General features: G+C 42.1%; 2 protein-coding genes across 2 annotated transcripts in view; both read left to right on the forward strand.

The window, feature by feature from the left end:
• The window catches only part of LOC122621723 (homeobox protein 13), a 63,174-nt gene that overhangs the window by 25,934 nt on the left and 14,072 nt on the right, over positions 1–23,168 (forward strand). The window lies entirely within an intron of this gene.
• On the forward strand, positions 21,063–21,191 carry LOC122621724. The gene has a single exon (XM_043799682.1). It carries the CDS (start codon positions 21,063–21,065, stop codon positions 21,189–21,191), a length of 129 nt encoding a protein of 42 aa, XP_043655617.1.

Consider the following 23,168-nt stretch of genomic DNA (forward strand, 5'->3'; position numbering starts at 1 on the left):
AGTCTCTCAGTTTGGGTCGATTGTTTGCCCAGCGCCAACAACTAACTTTGACTTTGAGCCTGGCTGTGAAGTCTGAGCCCAGTTACCAAGCTACAAAGTTGCTATAGGCCAACAGCGAACAGCAAACAGCGAGCAGCGAGCAGCGCGACTGCCGCCAAGCAGTCTGTTGACTGTTTTCAATACCAATTTGGTGGCAGTCAGCGGCAGCACAGGCGCTGTTGTGTTGCTCGTATTAGTTTTAAATGCCACATTGGCATTGGGCAAACAACATTGAGGCGGGTCAAGTCGAAGCTCAGAGCCCCTTAACAAAGCAGACAAGTCTTTAGTTTAGTACTAAATGAATAAACATTTAAGATTATTATTGTTAGCTGGGAATGCTTTTCTAAAGTTTAACTTTTTATTAAATGATAGTTATCAGTATAATAAAAAATTTGGAGATATTTTTCTGCCAGTGCAGGCAATAGATCTTTGACCAGAGTCAACAAGAGGCGATCCACGAGATAGCCCCCGGCTAATAGCTGGTCACCAGCTGTGGACAGCTGTCCCCTGGCTTCTTGGCCAGTTTGTCGCTTTTGTTTACCCCTTGTTGTTTCTCTGTTTGTTGTTCGCTGTTTGCCGTTTGTCTTTTGGGCCTAAACGGCGTTAATGCGTACGGCAAACACTCGCGTGGACCACCGGCAGCAAAAAAGCAGGAGCTAACTTCGAATACGAAGTTGAAGTTGGAGTTAAACTTGAATGCCGAAGCTGGAGGCTACCGTTAGCCACTGGCTAATTGGCCAGAAAGCAGCAGCAAATAAGCTAAAAAAAAGAGAGTTAGTGGGTATGCAAGATACGGCTTGCCAGAAATTCTCAAGTAATTATGAAAGTTTCACTTTTTGCCCGAGGAGTCTTTTGTGAGTCCATGGCATGCGCCATTCCAAACAAGCGAAGACAAGGAAATTATGCAAAAGATACACAAAAACAAAGAAGCTAAATGGGAAATGCGAAATTTTTCAGCTGCTTGCCATTTTTGGCCATGGCAAATTGTTTGCCCAGTTGTTGGCCGCTACTGCTAAGGCGATGGCTTCAAAAAGTTGTAAATTAATAGGCGAAAATACGCGAAATCTCGACACAAACACAGAGGAACACAGGGAAACACAGGGAAACACTGAGTAACAACAACAGATGGAGCACTTTGGCAATGGGTGAACGCCCATTGCGGGTCTTTCAATCAAATGGCCGAAAATGGCTCCTATAAATTGCGGCCCATGCATTAAATGTGACTATTTTGTTTTTTGGTTTTTTTTTTTATTTTTCTGTTGGTTTTTTGCGGGCTGAACAGCGGGGCTGCGGCACTTACCGAACAATAAACATTCATTTTACTATGTGCAGCTGACAAAGATTTGTGGCAACAACAAACGCCTGTCAATGGCCAATTGAAATTTATGCAGCCACAACCGCCTCACTACCCCCCTCCTCCTCGGGGCCACACAAAATTTCCATCCATCTCAGGCCAGAACATATCCAACTGGGTGTGACGACAGCAGCGACACTTGAGTCAATTTTAATTATGTGCGCTCGCAGGCCGCAAATAATGACGTCGGGGGTTGCCCAAAAATGGCACAGACAACATGGCCTGGCCAAAGCACTTCGGTGTCCACTTTTTAGTGGCCTGTTTGTGCTCCGGGCCGGACAGTCCTGTCTATCGTTTGTCAAATCGCCTTAAGAGTCTGCAGCTGGAAAGCGCCGAAAAGCCAGCTAAACCCAAATGCAATACGTTTGGTCATACTCTTGCTGGGGAAGTTCCAACTGCTAAAATAATTGAATTTAAATAGGTGGGCTAATTGGCTAATAATGCAATAATCTATATATAGGAAAATATTGTTTAACCCACTAGCAATTATCTTTTGCATACATACATTATTATGCATCCATTTCAATTAACCCAAAATTGGGCGGCAAGTGTGTGCAGTTGTCCTCTAGCTTGGTTTCTTGGTTTCCATGGCATATGTATTTTGGATAGCACTTGCTTTGCATAGCAGCCTCGCCCATCGCGGGCAAAAACCGCTACAAAACACTAGCACCACCTAAACCACCAGCACCACCAGCACCACCGGCACCACCCGCCCACACGCCCACAAGGCGTCGAAATGGGCACGGCTGCCATTTTGGGTGGGTGTTGTGCTCTCAACACTTTCGCCAGCACCAAAAAAAAAAACTAAAATAAAGCCCATACTGCATAGTCGATTTCCCGATGTCAATTGGCTCTTTTGGCAGGCTGCACCGCAAATTGCATTGATTTGTGTGGGAATGCGGCGTTAATTTGATTTGATTAATCAAAGTGCATGCACAGATTTCACCCGAGATCGAGATCGAGGTGCTCACAACAGAGATTCGACATGTGCCGCCGGGTCGTGGTTGCGCCTATGCGTTGTGGGTTCTGTTTTTTTTTTTTGGCTTGGGTTTGGGTTTTAGTTTTGGTTTTATGTTTTTGTTGGATTTTATGTATATGGCCAATAATTCACTCGGCTGGCCTAACGGTTTATTAGCATAAATAAAAATAAAATTGATATGTTTGAACTATTTCCTGCAGCAATGCGCGCTACAATTTTCGTACATGACAAGCAACAACCATCGGCCAACAGCCGACAACCGACAACCGACAACGGGCAACGGGCAACAAGAACAACCTGCAGCAACTTGTGGTACTCAGTAGTGAGCCACTAGTAGTTGGCTAGTAGTAGAAGTAGTAGTGGCCTGCCACAAAATTGAGCCCGAGCCAAAGACGTGGCCCAAACGAGCTGCGACTAAGTGGACGGACGGCAGGCAGGCAGACTGCGGAATTGGTAGCTGCTGCTGCAACAAAATGTTGCGATGTCAGTCGTCGGCGAAGGCGGCGCATGCAAATGGGGTTAGGTAGGGTATAGCATAGACCACTATATATATAGTGCAGCTCTAGCTGCTCAGCCACTGCCGTATCTAATGGTTATATAAATTTGGCACTTCATGTAGTCCACAGTCCATTGGCTGGCTGTTAGCCATTGCCGTCGTTGTTTAAGCGCTTGTTTAGGCCACGAACATTGCCTTGATGCGAAACAATATCGAGCGGGGAGGGATGACAAACGACAGGAAAAGGCTGGGTTCGGGCTCACTTGTAGATCGGGCCAATGATTGCCAGCCAGGGACTTGTACTCAGAATAGGTGTATTATATAATAACCGTGCTTTCCACTAACTGATAAGCCTCTAAACGGGATGGTGGCAATTTAATTTGCTACTTCTTATTCTAAACTATAGAACATTATTAAAGATTATATTCAAAAATAAGAAAATGATAAATAATTCATTTTAATGTCAGAAGTCATAGGTTAAAAATGTTGAAAAACGCACTATCGTTCGTTTTAATTTACGAAATTGCACCACATTTTTGCCACGCCCCTCCCCATTGAAAAACGCACATGGATGGCATGCCGATGGAGGCCTTTTCAGCCAAGTCTCCGTCTCCACCTGTGCGAAGTGACATGTTAATTTTTACAGGCCCAGAAGACAGAGCGGGATGGCGAAACAGACACAGACGCGCAGGTGACACGCACGCAGGCCAGTCACTCAGCGGCTCAGTGGCCACGCCCCCTAGCCGAACTGTCCAATTCATTGGGTTAGTTCGATAAAGTTATCATTTATGCAAATTTCCCTGACAGCTTTGACAAAATCGAAGCGAGCGTTTTAGAGAGGCGGGCCTCAGAGTCTCAGGGATCAACTATGTATTTCGGGCCACCAAAAAATTTCCACACCATTTGCATATCGTTTATTTTTCTTAGCGGCCAATGGTAGTTTGCGGATTTTTGTTGGGCAGACCGATCAAAACTGCTAATGACTCACTACCAGGAGCACTACGGCTAATCACATGACTGTGTGTGGCCCGTCAAGCAGCGTCTAATATGCAGTTAACCCACAAATGCCGGGCCAAGAGAAAAACGGCCAAGACAACACCAGCTATTATGAGCAAGGCACAAAAAAAAAACAAAAAAAAAGAGTGATTATAAAACCAACAACGGTCGAGAGCCGGCGGACAATGGGTATCGGCTCGGGCCAAAAGCTGCGCAAACTGTAATTGATGATGAAGAAAAGAGATCGATCATATTGTGCGAGCGCATATCAATCACGAACACGACGCAGGCGAATCAAGCCGGGCCTACCTGGCGTATGCGTAACGTGTGGCATTTGCGGTGGCTTCTACCTGACCATACGCCACATATGTGTATGTATGTAGCATGTATGTACACGATAATACACCGCCACCGAGGGCAACAGAAATGTTTAACCCGGCTAACCGGGCGTATGAGTAATGCGGTGCTCAAGTGCAAATACAATGAGGCGAGGAAGAAAACCGACAAACCGAAAACACAAATACAAACGGCGAAATAAGTGTATTAATAATAAGACCCCGGCATTCCATCGAAACGAGTTTCATATTAATTGGCCTTTTCATAGCTTTGAATATTTGGTTCGGTTTGGTTCAGTTCGCTTCGGTTTCTTTGGCTTTCGAGCCTTATGCGGGTTCAATGGATCGTTCTACTTTCTGGGCCACCCCAAGATTACATGGCGAAATGAGCAATATTCTCCAGCTGCTCCTCTTTTGAATCATTCAAATTGCCGAATATTGCCCAAAGGGGCAAACGTCTTGGACCCAATTTCTGGACCGGCACTTTTTATTTGCTTTTGACCATTTCTTTATTGTTTGTTTTGATTAATTTTTGCTGCTTTTTCTTGTTGTTTTGTTGTTGTGCTGAACAGTCTGTTGTTGCAAATGTTTAAGTAGAGCAGAAAAGATTTGGCTGGCAACTCGATGCTTCCGTTGCTAAACGATTCAAATTAAGATTCCCTGGCACTTCTGTGAATGAAATCGAGAAATCGCACGGCAATGGAATGTGCTGTCCACGACGGAAATGGACTTGGGTCAGCTTTCTATTGGGTGTGTTCCTTGGCATTTCTGTGGCACTTAATTGAGGGCCAGCAAGTGGTTAAATACATCTAGATACTCCAATTTCACCTTTTCGCAATGGCGAATTCCCCAGAAACGGCTTAATTAAACAGCAAACATTTTACACACGTAATTAAAGCGTTGAAAATCGTTTTTGCCATCAACAGTGAAAAATACCAAATAAGTTGAACAAATGTCAGGCCAAAGCAGCAGCCATGCAAAAGGAATAAAAACACTTGAGAATCTTTGTACAATAAATCTTTATTTTAACGGCTAGCCGGGCTTGGGTACAACAAAAAATAACACTTGTTGCTGTTTTTTGTTGCCGTCGACTGACTTGTTGGCTTAGCTGACCTTTATTTCATAGAAAAAAGCGAACGATGTCTGCATTTGCCGTCTGCAATTGCGGGAGAGAGCAAAGAGAACCAGTTGGCCATTGATCATCCCAAGCCACTCACCCACTGCCCCCCTTCGCACCCTCCTCCATTCATCTTACCAACCTAACAATGTTGCCAAGAGCCCAAACCATTGATACCAACACCAGCTCAGCGTTCGGGCTATTGCCTATCATTGCTGGCCTTGTTGTAGTTGCCTGCCATGCTGCTGCTAACTAGGCTTAAATAAGGGATTACCCTGTAAACTCAGAAAACTTTGTGTGGATACAAGTTATTTTTCTAACATTTATTTTGAAAAGATCTGTACACAAGGCAACTATTTATAAGTTTTTTACATTTTTAAAACACTTTTTAAAATGTCTGTAATTTGTAAAAAAAGTAAAACTACACAACTCTTATGATTATGAATGCAGATGATCTCCATGTGCAGTTGGGCATACCCCACACACCTGATCACACACATTACCACCTGCAGAATAGACAGAAACCGTTAAAGTCATTTCGCATCATTAGTATGATATGTGCGGCTGTATGGGTGTTGATTTCTGATTTGTGTGTGTGTTAGCCGACTGTGAGAATTACTAAATGCGCATGTAAATACGGCCGAGGGGAGTGGAAGATGCTGGTGGATGTGGATCCGAGCATGTATGCCGCTGCACTTAATAAGCACCTTGACTTTGATAGCCCATAAGCGGCGGTTGTGTGAGTGAGTGTGTGTGCGAGTGTGTGTGTGAGCCGGCACACTGCAGTGTCCATGTGCCCGTAAATTAGCCGCAGTTAGTGACCCGGCGTGGCTGCATTGGCATATTTCATGCGCTAAATGCATCATTAGCCGGTTTGATTTACGGCACACGTGTTTGGCGGTGGGAGCAGGCAATCGAACGGGAGCTTTTTTTCCAGCGGATGAGCTTCGTATATGTACTAGATATACATATATATATATGCATAACCAAATGCTGGGCATTTAATTAAAATTGAAAAGAGTTTGCTGTATGCCTACGGCCGCATGGCCAAGTGCGGCAACAATTTAATTTAAAAATTTCGTTTGATTTTCCCCCAGCATGAAAATGGTCAGCCGATCTGGCAGTGGCAGTTGCTGCCAAAACGGCGGCCATTTGTGTTTCGATTTTGGCCACAAGCGCTCGTTCGTTTTTTTCGGTCGGTTTTTTTGGTCAAAACAAGATCGCAGCAAGTGGCACGCAATGCTGCTGCTGCTCATGCTGCTGCTGCAGTAACCAACTGCAGTAAGTGCTGCTGCAGCAGCTGCCAAGGAGCCAACTGATGCGTATCGAGCGGCATTTTAAATGAAGCGATTAAAATCGAACGCCTGCACAGTTACACATTTGGCCCCGCGGCACCTGCCCCACCACCAATCTGCACCACTCCGCACCACTCCGCACCACTCTGCACCACTGCGCACCACTCGGTGCACCACTGCACCACTTCCCTCCGAAAGAGTGTATCTTTTAATTCAATCAATTTTTCTCACAGCTACCCGTTGGCATGCGAGCATCGATCATGTAAATTGAAATTGAGTTACATGATCAACATGACATCATTCGGGAATCCGCAATTTTCATCGATAATAGAGAAACTGCACCAACTGCACCGCTTACGCCGTCTCATTTATATTTGCACAGGGAAAATTTGTTATTGAAAGTGGTAACAGCCTATTCGATTTACACATTTCCTTTCACTGCGTGCATAACAGCAAAAAACCACGACTATTTTCATTATAAAAAGACCCTTTTTTGACAAATCTATATTTAAGCAAATATTGAACGCCTATTAGCGGTGGCATAAATTACTATAATTTGGTAATTAATAATTTTAGACTAAATGATTATCTGAGAACCAGTTGGAAGTATTTATTATGAAGTTTAAGATTTTTTGTCTGAAACTATAATATTCATTTATAAATACAGGCTAGCTTACTAGTTTTGTAAGTCGCTTGACGCACTTCAAAATTCGCGGAAGTGAGTAACTGGCTGGTTTAACGATTAAGCCAACAAAAATCCCCGACTGAACTCAAAATATGATTATGAAAATATGTTCTAAACTGCAAAAGCTGAAATGAAAATCAAGAGTGTGTTTTTTCCGCCGCACACCACTTCAGCGGTATCGTGTGGGTTCATTAGAATAAGCAAACATTCGCGGGCAGCGAAGTATCACATGGGGCATAAATCGTATAGCGGTCAACGAGCGAGTGCGTGTGGAACACCCACAGTTGGATAAACATTGACGCGGAGCAATTAGAGCCCCGAGACAGACTGGCAAGTGGAAGAGAGTCTATCTGGCCAAGAGCAGTCTACCTGGCCAAGAGCAGTCTACCTGACCAAGAGCAGTCTATCTGGCCAAGAGCAGTCTTTCTGGCCAAGAGCTATCTGTCCATAGGTATTACCCATGTATCGTATCAGCGTTATTTATGCGCCTGTTTGCCTTCCCAGTGCACAGACACACACACACACACACCGATTGAGGATTGTCATTGATTTATGCCACTAATTGTTATTCATCGCACCGTAGGTGGCCTCATCACCATCCAATATATAACCACCACCATCGCCATCGCCATCACCCACCCCAACATATCGATCCCCTTTGGGTAGCTGTTCTATATCGCGTGCTGATGTCGCATAAATCAGAGTTCAGAAATCAGAATCGGCCAAAGACTGGCAGCCAAAAAACGACATCACCTAATGATTTGTTTTGGACCCTGGAAATGGGCTACCAAAAACGGTAACGATTGGGTTACAGCATCGAAAACCCGAAGACCCCCATTTTCCCATTCTCAGTTCACTCTGTAGTCAGTTTCGTTTAATGATCGCCTACGCAAAATGCGATGCTGCTTCAGATTTGTCTCATGTCAGCATAAATTTGTTTTAATTGATTTTAAATTCGGCCATTGGCGTTGTTGTTTTCACATTTTATGGCCAAAGTTTTGAAACTCATTCCTAGCCATACTCGACTCGTATAACAACAAGAAAATAAGCATTTCAACTAAAACAAGAAATTATATTTTTCCGCTTTTGGACGATGGCATAGCTAATGGCTAATGGCTAATGGCGATCCAAAACTAGTCCGGTGTTCGTTTTGATTGAGCATGAATATGCATGCTCAGATAGCTAATTCAATTAACGAGCCCTAACGACTTTATCTAAGTTATTTGGGAAATCGAACGGCGGGGAAAACTAAGCAGACTGCCCATAAATGTCACATTGATTAATTCCTTTGCACTTACCCAATTTACGTTGGTGTAACTGGCCAAGGGCAGTGGATTTCCAACCATTCTTAAGTTAATTTATATCAACATATATACATATGTATATACACTTCAACTCAGATAACCATCGAATGGGTTGATTTGATAAAAGATAGAAGGGGAAGGAGAGACACCTGCTGTGCAGGGAAATTAGTTTGTTGGCTATCTTTATAGGCTGCCAATCAAAATAAGCATATGTAAATAACCTGTAGTTTATTGGCATGCATAAATATGGTGATATATATAATTTACATTCGATTATCGGCATGACGTACAAAGATCGAGTGTGGACACATTTAAGGCAGCAAATTATCAAAACGAAATTGCACCATAAATAAGCCACTCGAAATGTAAAAATTATGAACATCCCATGATCCAAACAAGATTCAGATACCCATTTCGATTCCGAATCCGATTTCGATGCCACCTAATGGATCGTATCGCATCGTATGATATATCAATGGATCGTACAGATCGTCGCACGCTTAATGGCGTGAATTATTTACCGATTTTAATGGCAAGCCAATACCAACACCTCCTAACTCCCAAGCCAAAAACCAATATCGATCAAGACAGTGCTGCGCCTTTGTGGTTAACGTGCTGCATTGATTGTTGTTAATACTTTTGCGGCATGTCATTGCTTTTATTTAAAACAAATCGAAAATGTTTAAATGCCGCCTCTAGCTTTTTGAAGTTGGTAACTTTGGAAGTTGGGAAGTTTTTGTTGTTTGCTTGTTTGGTAGTTGGGATCGCGGGACATTGCCCAATGGCATACAGTGGCTATCTATCGGTGGCATTCGGTGGCTCAGTTTTTTTTGTTTTTTTTTTTTGAGGTGTGTCCCGGCCTGAGACCTTATAAAAATAAACAACAATGCACAGAGACAGCGAGACAGAGACATATATCCACGCTGGGCTATGCGTTAAATGCCGTGTATGTGGAGCAGTTTGATTTTGTGAAACGCCCCGCTTCGAAAAGACAACAATGAAGCGGCCTAAAAAAGATCAACAATCATTTTTTCGACTGAGGTGGCTACTTAAATAAACAGATATCTCTGCACTGAAGTGGAGGGAGGGGTGGATGGTGGTAGATGGTGGTAGATAATGAAAAATAGCGGCATCAAGTCGAACAAAAATAAACCACTCTTTGGGATATTTTAATCATAATAAAAGACAAGGGCCACAAAAAGGCTGACAAGAGCCTTTGTTCGAATGTCAGTCTTAATAAAGGCGCAAAACTTTATTTTAAACGTTTTTTAATGACGTCAATGAGTTTGCAATTGTTTCAGTGTGAGTGCGAAGCCAGAATTGGGCAATTTGAATAGGCCCAACCACGCATTTTTAAGGTCTGGCCTTTTATCCCCATAGCGAAACCTTGTATTCTATTCGCTGGCTTAGTTTTCTTTACCAAATTAGTGGCTGCCAAAACTGAAACTGAAACCCAGACGAAATCCTGATCCGACACCTACAACATGGCATCACGTACAAATATCTGCAGCACGATTTTGCACTATTTTCAAATCCAACGGCCAACACCTGCGCGCAAAAAAATAAACGGGAAATATCTCAAAAGCCAGAAAATTGAAATGAAAATGGAGATGGCGATGGCGATGGCGATGGAGATCACGTTGAACATGAAAAGCAAGAAAATCGTTTTGCAGTTCGCCAGAATGCCACAAATAAAATTCAAGGGTTTTGCGCGGAATATGGGTGAGGCTTCCTATTTGGACTGCGGATTTTTTTGTGATTTTTTTGGGGCCTCAGGGGATGCAAATTGTTTTGCACTTGAAAACGAATGAGTTAAAGGCGAGGCGCTTGAGATCATTAAGCTAAACGCACGACATTTCCGTTTTAATCAACCACCCGCTACCAGCGAAATTAACTCAATTCACAAAAGTAGCCGAAAAAAAAAATTGGCAGCAAAAGAAGAAAAACAAACGAATTGACTGGGAGTCGTGAACTGTGAGTATTTGTGGGCATATCCCATTTACGAATGCTCTTTTGGAAAGTAATTGTAATTAAATCCACTTTGTTTATCAATTTATTTGGGGACTCTTATTTGAGATATTTATTTTCTAGAGATGCGACTATGCATCCGCTGTAAAGCGATAGATCCTGGCAACTGCATAAAGATTAATTTAGACATTTGGCCGTAAAGTATTTTATAAAGCCAATCAAAGCAGATAGATATGCCCACATAACTCTCGGCCATGCCATTATTCCAATCAAGCGAACATTCAGTTGAGACTGCATTCCTATCAATCTCCGCGGCACTTCTTCGGTTACAGCTCCTCTGGACCAGGCCAACACGATCTGCGCAAAAGTCTGGCGGAAAAAAGAGTAAACATAAAAATTATATTGGTAGAAAAGAGTGCCAGTGGTGGAGCAGGAGAAGGAGGGGCGAGAAAAACCAAAAAAAAAAAACGGAATTTCATGGCTCAATGAAAAGACCAGCTGAAGAACTAATAAACAACAACCACAAGAGCCAGGCCATGACTTAGAAATATAGTTCATAGGCATTGTGATTGCCTTCAATAAATTGCAAATAATTTCGACCTCATTTCGGTGGGCTCGCCACACGGTCACGGACAACGCCCCACAGACCCCAGAGCTCCAACAGCTCCAAAAAATATATATACTATATACACCTCCACAGATTCAAGCGCTGCGTGATATAATTTCTAAGATCTATAGACAGATCTGGCGTTAGAGTGGACCAAAAAAAAGCACAGAAATGTTTGCCAGAGCACTGTGACCACGCACTCGTCGGGATTTAGTGCGGCGTCATAAATTTTCCTGCAACTCCGTTCGACTTCTTTTTAATTAAAATGCTATCAAATGTCAAGTTTACATGGCCGGAGCGCCAGCTGCGTCGAGGAGCAGGCAAAAGCAAAGCAAACACTTGTCATCTTGACAGGCCAAACAAAGCGTGACGGAGTCTGGGAGGGATTAGGGTAGCTGTGGGCAGGGGGCAGGGGGCAGGGGTAGGGGCGCCTAACGAGGGTCATTCAATGAGTTGAGACTGCATTCGCATTTGCATAGGATACCCCCACACACAAATACTCCACACTCTCCATGCTCCATACTCCAAAGTGCACCTGGCTGGCTGGATAGCTGGCTGTTTGGTTGGCTGGCAAATGTGGGCTCCACTCGTGGACGCGGACTTGGACATGTTTAAGTAATTGCGCGCGTGCGTGGTGGCAAACAATTGAGACACACTGGGCCCGGGGTTTCGCTTTGTTTTGTTTTGGTTTCGGTTTGGTTTGGCTTGGCTTGGGATTTTGGCCAGGTCTATGCGGCTTTTGTCTGGCTGTGACTCTTGATAGCTTGGCAGCGATAAGCGCGACATGTCAGCGTCAGCTAAAGCCAAAGCTCGAGATTCAGATTCAACTTGAAGTTTAGCGTGGCAGCTTTAGATTTCGAGCACAATATATTTTGTCAGCTCAAACGGTGTACATAATAGCCCACAGATAAGATTGTAATGGGCCGGTTAAGCGGCTCATAAATCATTGGCATGGAAATTGCTTTTCCATGATAGACAACTTGTTAGTAGGACCGACTGCGGCTGCCGACTGTGGCTGCAACTTCCGCAAGAGGCGAGGCAAAACCTGCAAACTAAGTCATTTTAAGCAGCACTTTTCACTTTCCGCTAAACACTCGACATCCGCCGGTTTGGTGAAAAGTTCATTTAGAGAATAAACAAACAAAAACTTAAACTCATTTTCATAACAGCCACCGCACCGGGGCCACCGGTCGTTCGGTCGTTCGGTCGGTCAGCACCGTGAATGTGCAGCTTTTTATTTATCTTTCCATGCCAGCGTCTGGTATGCGCTTCCTGCGCCGATTTCTATGTAGAAATATGCTGGGAAATCTAACGCCAAGTGGAGAAAATATCCAACCCGAACCGCAGAAGCCATTGGCCGCAAGGAATTTCGAACAAAATGTATAACAAATCCGCGGCAAATGAGCTGTCGTAGGTAAATAAGGAAGACGAGAAACCGGAGCCATAATTTCCAAGTTATATTTGCTTAGTGCATAGCCATAATTTATTTGCCGATTGTTGTGTTTGGCTTTAGTCATCTTCAGTTCTAGCGCTTGGACTTCCGTTTGTCAGTATTCTTGACGAATGTCGTTGAAGACCAACAGTGATTGGTGGGTTTTATTTTTTTATTTTCGCCACCACGCTGTTGATTCATAACTTTGCGTATCATCTGTGCGAATTATGTTCCTTGTTTAATATTTGACTACTAATGATCCAAATATGTGGCTTGGACTGTGAGTTTATTTTGAGCCATATAATTGATAGGCCTCTTTGTTGTGCATGTGAACTCGAATAAATATCAATTTATCGCCAAATAGAATGGAATATTATGCTTTTCTTGGCCAATACACAGCGATTCGTTACAGTTGACAAGAAACTATGCCGTTTGTGGTGTTTCCGCCATTAAATGTCCGATTCACAATACAAAGTCTGCCGCAAGGGCATGTAAAGTGCCAAAAAAAAAAACGAAAAATAAAAGAGAGAAATCAAATTCCACTCCTTGTTCCGCCCAACTATACAAATTTCCTTCTGTATATTATATGATTGATTGCCCAGTTGACCTGGAAACGTAGCAAACTAATAGTTACACTTAACAATGGGATCAGGGGACAGTGGAGCCGCGAACAGATTTATGTACCTACCTATATACGTATGATCCATAATATTCATAAAGAATATGGGTCAAGCGGGGCGGCCTGCAGAGCAGGCTCTGAGAAGATGAAAAACTAAAAGCTGGCCGAGTGGGCGCTGCATTCCGGAGCTTCAGGTGGTGTGGAAGGGGGAAGGGGGGTAGGTCTGCAGGTAGCTCTGGTAGCTGCAACACCTTGAGATGGACTTCAAAAAGAAAAAAATTGGTAAAAAATAAAACCCAGACTGCCTCATGACGTGGCGCTATTTTTAGGCATCTGCGGCTGGTTGACGAAAGCGGCAAGTTAATGAGCTGCCCCGATCTTTGTGGCTCCCCTGATTACTAGGTTTTTTACATTATTATACGTATGTAGTGCCCGCCTCCCGTTTTTCCCCCAAACAACAACCACGAATATGACTGAGACTTCAATTTCACTTTTCCGACCTGGATGCGGAGCCTGGTGTTGTCAGGCCGTCATGCTGGCCGAGCGAAGAACAAAAGACTTGGGCAGCGAACTTGTTCTTTTTTTTTTTCAGCTACCGACAGTGGGTAATTAAAAAACCGTTAATATTGGAACCGCTCTCATCGGAACCGGGTGTCAAATCAAACATAAAAAGAAATTATCAAAAATTCATAAAAGCCATGCTATTCGAAAATATATTAACCTGAAAATAGATGGAACAAAATTGAAATTCGGGCGTAAAAATGTGAGAAAAGTCAGCAGGAACACCATAAAATGCAAATCAGATGAACATAGACGATGGCCAGATATAAGATACAAGAAAGCCAATAAGCCCGGGTAATATGCCCCTACAACCCCCCCACCCGCCACCAACCTCCACCGTTTACGTTGCTAACCGTCCTGGCCGAAAATGTAGCGTTAAGTGCTCAATGGCCAGAAAACGGCATTAAGCCATAAAATCGTATCGAAAGAGAAAGAGCCAAAAGAAATGCTCAAAGCCAGTCGAAATCCCACAGCTGAAGAAACGATTGATGGAGTTCAAATGCATATTGATTGACGTTGAAATGCCCCAAATGGAGCACGGTTCCGAGTTCGCGTCCAAGAGGCAGGTGCAAGTCGGCCGTGGCTGTTATGTGTTTTTTGTATTTTGTATTTTGTATTTGGTGTTTTGTGGCTAATAAGTGGCATGAATTAGTGAAACGCTTATGGGGGTCAGGTCGTTGTGGCACTCCACTGAATCGACTGTTTACTGCGAGACGGAGTGGAAAGGCTTTTAAAAGAAACAGTCGCAGTTTGGGGCCATTGAGGCGAATCGAAATCGTAAATTCGAAATCATTGACTAAAAGCTTTTTGATAAATTATTAAACCGGGGCCAGGGATGTGAATGAGAGCGTTTCTATCAATGGCTAGAAAAAGCAGCGGCAGCATCATAATTGTTGTGAGAAAACATCTTGCTTATTTATGGGAAAAGTTCAATAGACTGGGCGTGTCCGTCACAGCCTTTCGCCGAAACAAACTAGATTCCACCAGACACAGGGGTCAAAAGGCTTCTTCTTTTTTTTTTTTTTGCACAATTCTCCATTGAGGAAAAAAACGGTCATAAAGCTACGAATTTATGGGGCGAAACGATATCAAAATGCTGACAGTTTAATGCTCAATGCCATGGCAGTCTTTGCAAATTCTAAAAATAATCCCAAACACCCATTGAAAAGCCTCATCGAACAAAAGACCCAAGCGTCGGGCGATCTTAAAAATAATTGACAAATATATTAATAGCATAAATCAGCATCTGAAGAGAGCAGAGCGTCTTCATTGATTCGATTTTGGCCTGGCCAAAACGCTAGCTAGGCTGCTAACTTTTATTATCATTTACCGCTTTGGCTCCGGCCACAACAAACAAATCGTATAATAGCAGAAACAAAAATCGAAAACCCCCCAAAAAAAGTAAAAAAAAAACACACAATAAAGATCAGCTCTGCCGGCGTTGTCGTCACGCTCTCAGCAGATCGGCTGAAGTCGACGCCGGCGTCGCTGCCGCTGCTGCTGCTGCTTTTGGCCAGCAACTTCTTGGACATGCTGGCCAAGAGCCAAATTTAGTTCAGTTCAGTTTCAAGTGTTTGAGCGTTGCGTGCGTTTCAAAGCTTCGAGCGGAGAGTTCGACTTTTGAGCCGTTTGGTTGCGTCTTTCGTCTTTCGACTGTTTCTGTTTCTGTTGCTGTTTCGGTTTTCTCACCTCTCGTCTGTGTGACTTCCGTATAAGTTCATTTGCCGTCGGGCCAAACGCTAAAAATTTCCATTTAGCCTGTTCTCGTGTCGTTGTCATTCGTCGCGATTCCTGTCGCCCACCCAACATACATAAGATCGCAGCGAAACGGAAACCACCGCCAACGGAAACTGCGATACGGACCTCAGTTTTTTAATTAACCCGCCCAAATTAGTTTTGCTCAAGAATATTTCCCGCACCTCCGCCGACAAATGCAAATGAAAATGTGTCTGGCAAATTTATGAATGCAGGCCAAGAATTATGTTTCGTCTGATAAGACGATCCGATGATATATGTGTGTGAGAGTGTCTTCAACAATCGGTTGCCATAAATAATGCTCATAATGGGCTGAGGCATGGGAAAAACTAATAATCATTGTGTAGCCCAACCAATTTAATACGCATACAAAAGTATCATATACTATAAACGTACATATTTATGTGGATTTATTAAGCTATTAAAATTGGATAAACTTTCCGACCACGTTGACCAATTTGAAACCGGTAAGTGCAAGTTTGGTTGTCAACTTCGTTGTCCAAGTCTTTAGTTTATTTCGTAGGTATTTCTATATTTCTTGCCTGTCGCACATCTATGCAAAGCAGAACCATATTAAAATCAAATGTCGGTAGTTTCATATATATATATATATATATATAGATACAAATTAGTATATTTTTTTTTAATAGTTTTATGATAGTCTTTGTGGCGGCATACAGAAATTCAAGTTTTATCGCTGGTGTTTTGTATTTGGAAAGTCATGACGCGCAGGCCATAGAAATTCCCAGCCAGTTATCATAAGCAGAAAAGCGCGAAACAAAGCAGAATTAAAATAAAATAAAAAAGGATTTTGGCCAGACTAGTAACCATTAATGAGCAGTTCATTGTCTTTTCTGATCTGCGTTCTTTTATGCCAAAAGCTGGCAAATTGATTACAAATTTCACAAAATTTACAAAACGCTGATAGCGCATCTCAACGGCACTTCAGTCTTATCTACCATTTGTGTGTATTTATTTTTTGCACACATTTGAATAGCGCCAGTCATCTCACTTTTGGCCTGCTTAGATTAGTAAATTCCGTGAGCAGGCCAAGCGCTTGGGCAGCAATAATTATATACTAATTTAGCGTATAATTAGCTAATTAGAACTGCGCAGCGACTGCCTCGAAACCAAAAAAAAAAAACGCAAAGGCAGAAAAAATGTTCCGGCAACACCTTCAGTGCAAAAAAGAAAAATTTGGCAAAAATCTAAGCTTGCGAAAATAGAAAACGGCAAACCCTTGACAAGCTTGAAAAGCAATTAATCAAACGCGGCTGGCCGCATGTGTGGCTTGCTGTAAATAATAATGACTTCATAATTGATAATTTTGGAGTTGCTGGAAGAAAGTTAGCCGAGCTCTTGACAGTAGCAGCTGGTTTAGCACACAGTTTCCACGGCACATTCAAGCCTCATATGTTAGCCATCAATGAATATTAATCAGTTTTATTTATTTAAATTGTTTAAAAATTTAATCAATAACAAGCGAGCGCTGATGATAGACGTTAGAAAAAACCCATAAAACGAAACTTAAGTGTGTGCAGGTAGTAAATTAATACGAAATCAATTTTAGATAAGATCCAAAAAGGGGAGCAGCACAATTTTTCACTGAACTGCCTAAAAACTATCTGATGATACGAAAATACAATTGGCTTTAAGCTCAGGGAAAGAGAAACACCTTAATGGCATTTAATTAAAACGAAGGTAATAAACAGCACAAGGTATTAAAATTATTAAAGTGAAACGTCGCCAGTTTAAATTAAAAACGACAAAAACGGAAAATAAAACTAATAAAAAGCAATTCCAAATCAACGCCGCATTCAGCCAAGCAAACAAAAGACTGAAGCAACGAACTCTTGGCGAAGATAAGCTTTACTTAACTACACTCGTGAATAACTTGGTATTAACTCTTGATCACTGCTTTTGGTGGACAGGAACAAAAGACTTAGGCAACGAACTTGTTAACGAGTTCGGGAAAAAATTATGAATGAAACGATAAGCTGATTACGTAGTTCATTATTGTGTGTTAGTTCTGAATACAAATATAAGCGTCATAAACGTTTCGCAAATATAGAATTAAAAACTATAAATATATTAAAAGAACGAGTTTCGGTTTTAGATTTTAAAACTCAGAGCGTGGAACAAATGAAATATATGATATTTCTAGTAATTTTCTCTTTTTATAACTGTTTATGAACTTATATAATTTTTTAACGCTTTTTGTTTACTTATTTGACGTTAAATTAGTCACTCATTTGTCCATTTAACACGACCACAATCACAGTCAAAGATTTTCTGCAATTAACGGCAAATCTAGTATGTTTGCCCAGAAACATGGTGACGACAAATGAATGAAATAAAAGCTGTTAATTTGTATGTGAAGACCCCGTGGGTCGTGAAACCACTGACTGATTGATTTTGTTTATCTTATTCGTTGGTATTCATTTTCTAATGTCTAATATTAATAATTAAAAGTCTGTTGCCCGTGCCCCGTGCAGCCAACAACAACATCGCATGTGTTAAAGCGCCAAAAGGGAGGTATATGCAAATTCCACACTTCGCTATCGGTGTTTATAATTTTTGATGAAAAATGTTGTGCCGCTGTTGTTATGTTTTCTCACATAAATCTGCCACAGGCGCATAGAAAATTTCACCCAAAAAGAAACCGGAAGCTTGCTTGGCCGTCAAGTGGAATGGACTCTGGGTCGCTTGTCCGCTTAACTTTAGCGGGTGTTTATCAGTGCCAAAAAAGGCAACAAAAAATTTAATAAATTTCTTCTGCTCTTGGGTATACTTATATCTATGTAGTATGTGTGTGTTTGTGTACCAAACACGCAGCAACCGTTTCGCACTGGATTTTTATAAATTTTTTGTTCACTTTCGCATAATTGTGGAACCTCGGTGTTTCGCTTGTCTCTTTCTGGGTCTGCGCTTCCACGCTCCTCATGTCAGACACTTTGTCAAAATAGCATTTGTTACGCTGTCAGTGCCAGCCACCAACGCACTGGACAGCCACAAAGGTAGCAACACCGGCAACAAAAACAACAACCATAGTAATAACGAGCGTTATCCAAGCATCATCATTATCAACTTTTAACCATCGGTTTATGTTGTTTGCCACCGAAATGATTTAATTTTGACAGACCTTTTTTTTTTCTCTTCTGTCCTCTACTCGGGAGTATGTGTGTACATTTTTTTCATTTGGCGTTTCTTTCTTGACTTTTTATGTGTGGGAGTTTTTTTGGATTTTAATTTAAATTTCTTTGTTGTTATTCCTTGTTGTTGTTGCAGTGCTGGCAGTGCTGTCTATTTTGGTCATAATTTTTGTCGTCTTGTTGGTGGTGTTGCTGGTGTTGCTGGTGTTGCTGCTGTCGCTTGAACTTTATTTGATATGCATTACCCCGGCCTGGCTTTCGTCTTTGTTTATTTCTTCTACGACTTCTCCTTTTTGGCATTAAGTGCTTGTAAATTGGGTCAGTGGGAAGTTACACTTCAGTCGACTTCAGTTCAGTTCAGTTCAGCTCGTTCGATGGCGATGTCGATGTCGATGTTGTGGTTCGTACTTGTACTCCACAACGTCATGTGTCATAAATTTATTTGTCTACGGCCAGCGCTGAGAACTTTTGCCTCTGACATTTTCCCGTTTGATTTTCGTTTGATTTATTTATTTATTTATTTACTACTAGCCATAAATGCCAGATCATTTTTTATTACTGAAACAAATTCATTGCCGAAAGGGGATTTTCTCATAAAAAAGTGTTTATAATTTACTGTCAATTCCCAAGTAATAATCTTGTACTTCAAAATTCCACAATTGCTGTAAAATAAAGCCTAAAACCCAACATTAAAGATAAACGGATACCTTACTAGATATTTTAGGTGCCTCTGCCCGATCTTTGATGTAATTTGAGCTATGTTGAATGCAACACTTCTCCTTGTTTACGATGCTCATAAAGCTGGCCACAATTTTGCGCATCCTGCCTCTACCAATTTGCAAGTCCAGTATATAAACCGATTTGCCCATTGATCCCATCCGATGATGCCATGTGATCATACAATCCGATGGCTGCGGAAGTATGCTAGTTCCCCAGAGAACTTACAATAAATTGAGCCCCTGATAAGCACTCGACTCTATCGTTTTCATGGCAGAGCTGCATTTTTTATTGTTATCCCCGAATAGTGAAACTGGCAACATATATGTATATGTATATAAAAATATATATATCGATGGGTCGTAAAAACTCAGTGCACCATCCTTCGCGGCCATGGCTCATTGAATCTGGAGGCAGCCGGCCGAGTCAGGAAGCGCAATGTGCAATGTGAAGTGACTTTGGCTGTCTGCTGTCTAGACTTGAGACACACTCACAGCTTTCCAGCTGCAATGCAGGAACAAGTGCAGAGGATTGCATTTGGACTTGGACTCGGATTCGGATTCGTAGTTAGAGGATGCACTTGCAGTGCTTGGCCTGGCTTGATTTTTATTGACACAAGTTGCTGGCTGTCGGACGAGTGCCGAGTGCCGACTTCTGCTGGCTGACTTGCTCACTGGCTGACTGGCTTACTGGCTGGCACACATTTTGCATATTTTATGAGTTCGTGTCGATGTCGTTTGTGCAACGAGCTTTTTGTTCTCCACTGCTGGCTGCTCTTTGCATAATTATTGTGGAATGTATTTTGTGTTTTTGGTTGTGATTCAGGGGGATTCTATGTAATGTCAGCGCTACCGGGGAGTTTGTCGTTTTTATGGCCGCATTTAGTGCCCCTCGTGTTCTGCGCATCTGTAAGTACAAATACCCCCACGGGACATGTGACCCACTTGCCGAGGAAGGTGCCTCCTGCTTCGCACTGATCGCCGCACATAAATCAAGAACATTCATTAATGTACAACACACATATACATAAAGTGGAGGTTTTCGAAACAAATCAAGAGGGGGGTAAGGCCCCCTGCTAAATTAGTTTTCACTATATGTATATATGTATATGTATATATACACATAAGTGCGCGGAGATTTCGCTTGTTAACATTAATAATAACTTGTAATTTGCAGTCGTTGTTGAAAATCACTCACTGAGCGAAGAAGGGAAAAAAAGCTGGTAAAAAACTAATTACAACATTTTTCACATGTGTGTAGGTAAACATTCATTCATAATATGTAGCCAGAGCCAGCATAATGTAATGTAAATGAGAAAATCCCGGCGAGACGAGAAGAAACTTTACCAAAAAAAGCGCAGACTTTGAAGATCTTCCGCATGGTTGGCTTCTGTCTCCCCTTGGGTCGAACATCATACTATACGGCTCTACCCCACGGAGAGTGATCTCAGTGTGTTGTTAATTTCTGTTCATTAAGTCAGAAAATAGCCAGGTTTAATGTTCGAGCGAGGCAGAAAATTAATTAAACATTTATCAAAATCAACGCCGCCTCTCAGGGCCTTGCGATAACAGCGAAGATCTGAATATATTCGAATATCTGGGTATGGGTATGGGTATATGGGTATATGGGTATATACCCCCCAAAAAGCCCGATGACATTTGGGCATTTTATGAGCATGACCGCCATTGTTTCGGGCTTTCGGGAATCGCTTAACTCTTGTCATTGTACTAGTCAAAGTACCAATGCCGCCGCACTGAGAGTCTCTTGGTTGAAATCGTAAACGAAACCGAAAACGATGCCACAAATTCCAATTTCAATTCCAAGCCTGCGACTTGGATACAGACGTGGACGTCAACATCAGTTCGCCGCCTGTCGTTCCGAAATGAAAAATGCTCAAAATCCGACACAAAAAACGAAGAAACACTTTGGCTCGTTATTCTTGGCCTGAGTTTTACTTTTTTTCGGGGCTCTCGTTTTTGCCCGATACGAATTCGGACTTGGACGTGGATGTGGATGTGTATATGGATGTGGATGTGGATCGCTTGAATGTGGTTGGGTATATCGCTCGACTTGGCCCAGCACTTGAATTGCACTTGAGTGCTGTAAATATTGTTTAAGGCTGCCAGCCAGGAGACTTGAAGCCGAAACGAATCTCGAATGCCCTCCCTGAAGGCAGATGAGCTCCGAAAACTGAGTGGAGATGAGCCTGGCTTATTATGAGGTCAGCGGCGGCCTTTTTGAAGTTCTCATTGCCGCCTGTCAGCAGGTCACTTCACATCGATGCCTATTGACAATGTTGCCTAGGCGAAAGCCACAATAAATCTGGGTTGGCTTGAGATTCTACGAAAAAACAGCAGATATCCAAAGCTCATTTAATAGAAACGTCTATGCTGATTGTTTCATAATAAAATATCATTAGTTATAAAACATAGTATGTGTTTTCAAGAATATTGGAGAACGACTCCGCTGGGTTAGTGAATCGTACCCCTGAAAAATGAGTTTTACTTTTTGGTTTTACTTTTTACCTTTCTGCTGCTCCTGTTGCTTGTTTTGGCTTTGTTGTAACTCTTTCGCGTTTTTTGGCAATTTGGGTTACATTGGCTGCTGTCTGAAAAATTATCTGGCACTTATATTCACGCTTAATTGGCATTTTTTATGAAACTCGAGCGTGCTGAAAAGTGCAACAGCGGCGGTCGTCGCAGAAGTAAACAAAACAAACAAACAAACATTCGTGCTCTTCTCGACTCCTTGGCTGCCCAGTTTACAAGTTTTCAAGTTTGCAAGTTTCCCCGGTAAAACGGTATCATCGGTGGCACTGCGGTGTCCCCTGTTTCCTGACAATGACACTGGCACTCAAAATCAAAGGAGAAAAATCAATTTAATGAGCAAAACATGCAATAAATTACACCACTGGCGGACAAATGAATTTTATTTATTTCATTTTCCTCCGTTTTCAACTAATTGGGTCACATATTTTTCAGGAATTTGCTTCATTTTTCATTTATACCATATGCGTGCGTGTGTGTTTGGTTTTGTTTTGTTTTATTTTAGTATCGTTTAAAGTTCGAACAGGAAATGGTCAGTTTTAATAATTTGAATTTTATTAATTCGATATTGAAGCAATTTATTTTATCTCTGCCCGATGGTGATGTTTCTGTATTTTTTTGGCAAATGACAAAACAAGTTCTCCGTCTTGACCTTTTGCTGCTCATACTCGTGGTTTGTCTTAATGCTATGCATGATTCTAGAGCTGTGCTCTGTGTTTATTGCTTCACCGAGATTGTCAGGCAATATGTCAGAGTCAGTGCCCCAAACTGGACCAACACAGCTAAAAGCCACAGTAGCAGCCACAAAAAAGAACTGTAAGTTGAGGAATTTTGAGAAAAGGCATTCGGTGGCGATCAATTTATTTGACATCAATGGCAGGGGCAAATAAAAGGCTGCCTAGCTCCGGTTATTTGTGGTAATCAAAATGACTGATGAGCCAGCTCTATAAACTGGTTCGCATCTATTGGCCAAGCGTGGGCGTTTTATTATCTTAGCCCGTGGTGGTAGCACGAAATTAGAAATCTTTGATTCGATTTTATATGCAAATCGATTTCGATCGGTGTATTTAAATGCGTCTAATTCGTTTTGTTTTGTCTTAAGCACGATATTCGAAATATTTATATTGATTTCGATTTGGTAGCCGTCCCGCTGCGAGAGGCGAACACCATTTAATGAATGGGTTCGCTTTGGGAAATTCTATCGACTGTGT

The sequence above is a fragment of the Drosophila teissieri genome, chromosome 3R (genome assembly GCF_016746235.2).
Source record: "Drosophila teissieri strain GT53w chromosome 3R, Prin_Dtei_1.1, whole genome shotgun sequence".
Taxonomy (NCBI): Eukaryota; Metazoa; Arthropoda; class Insecta; order Diptera; family Drosophilidae; genus Drosophila; species Drosophila teissieri.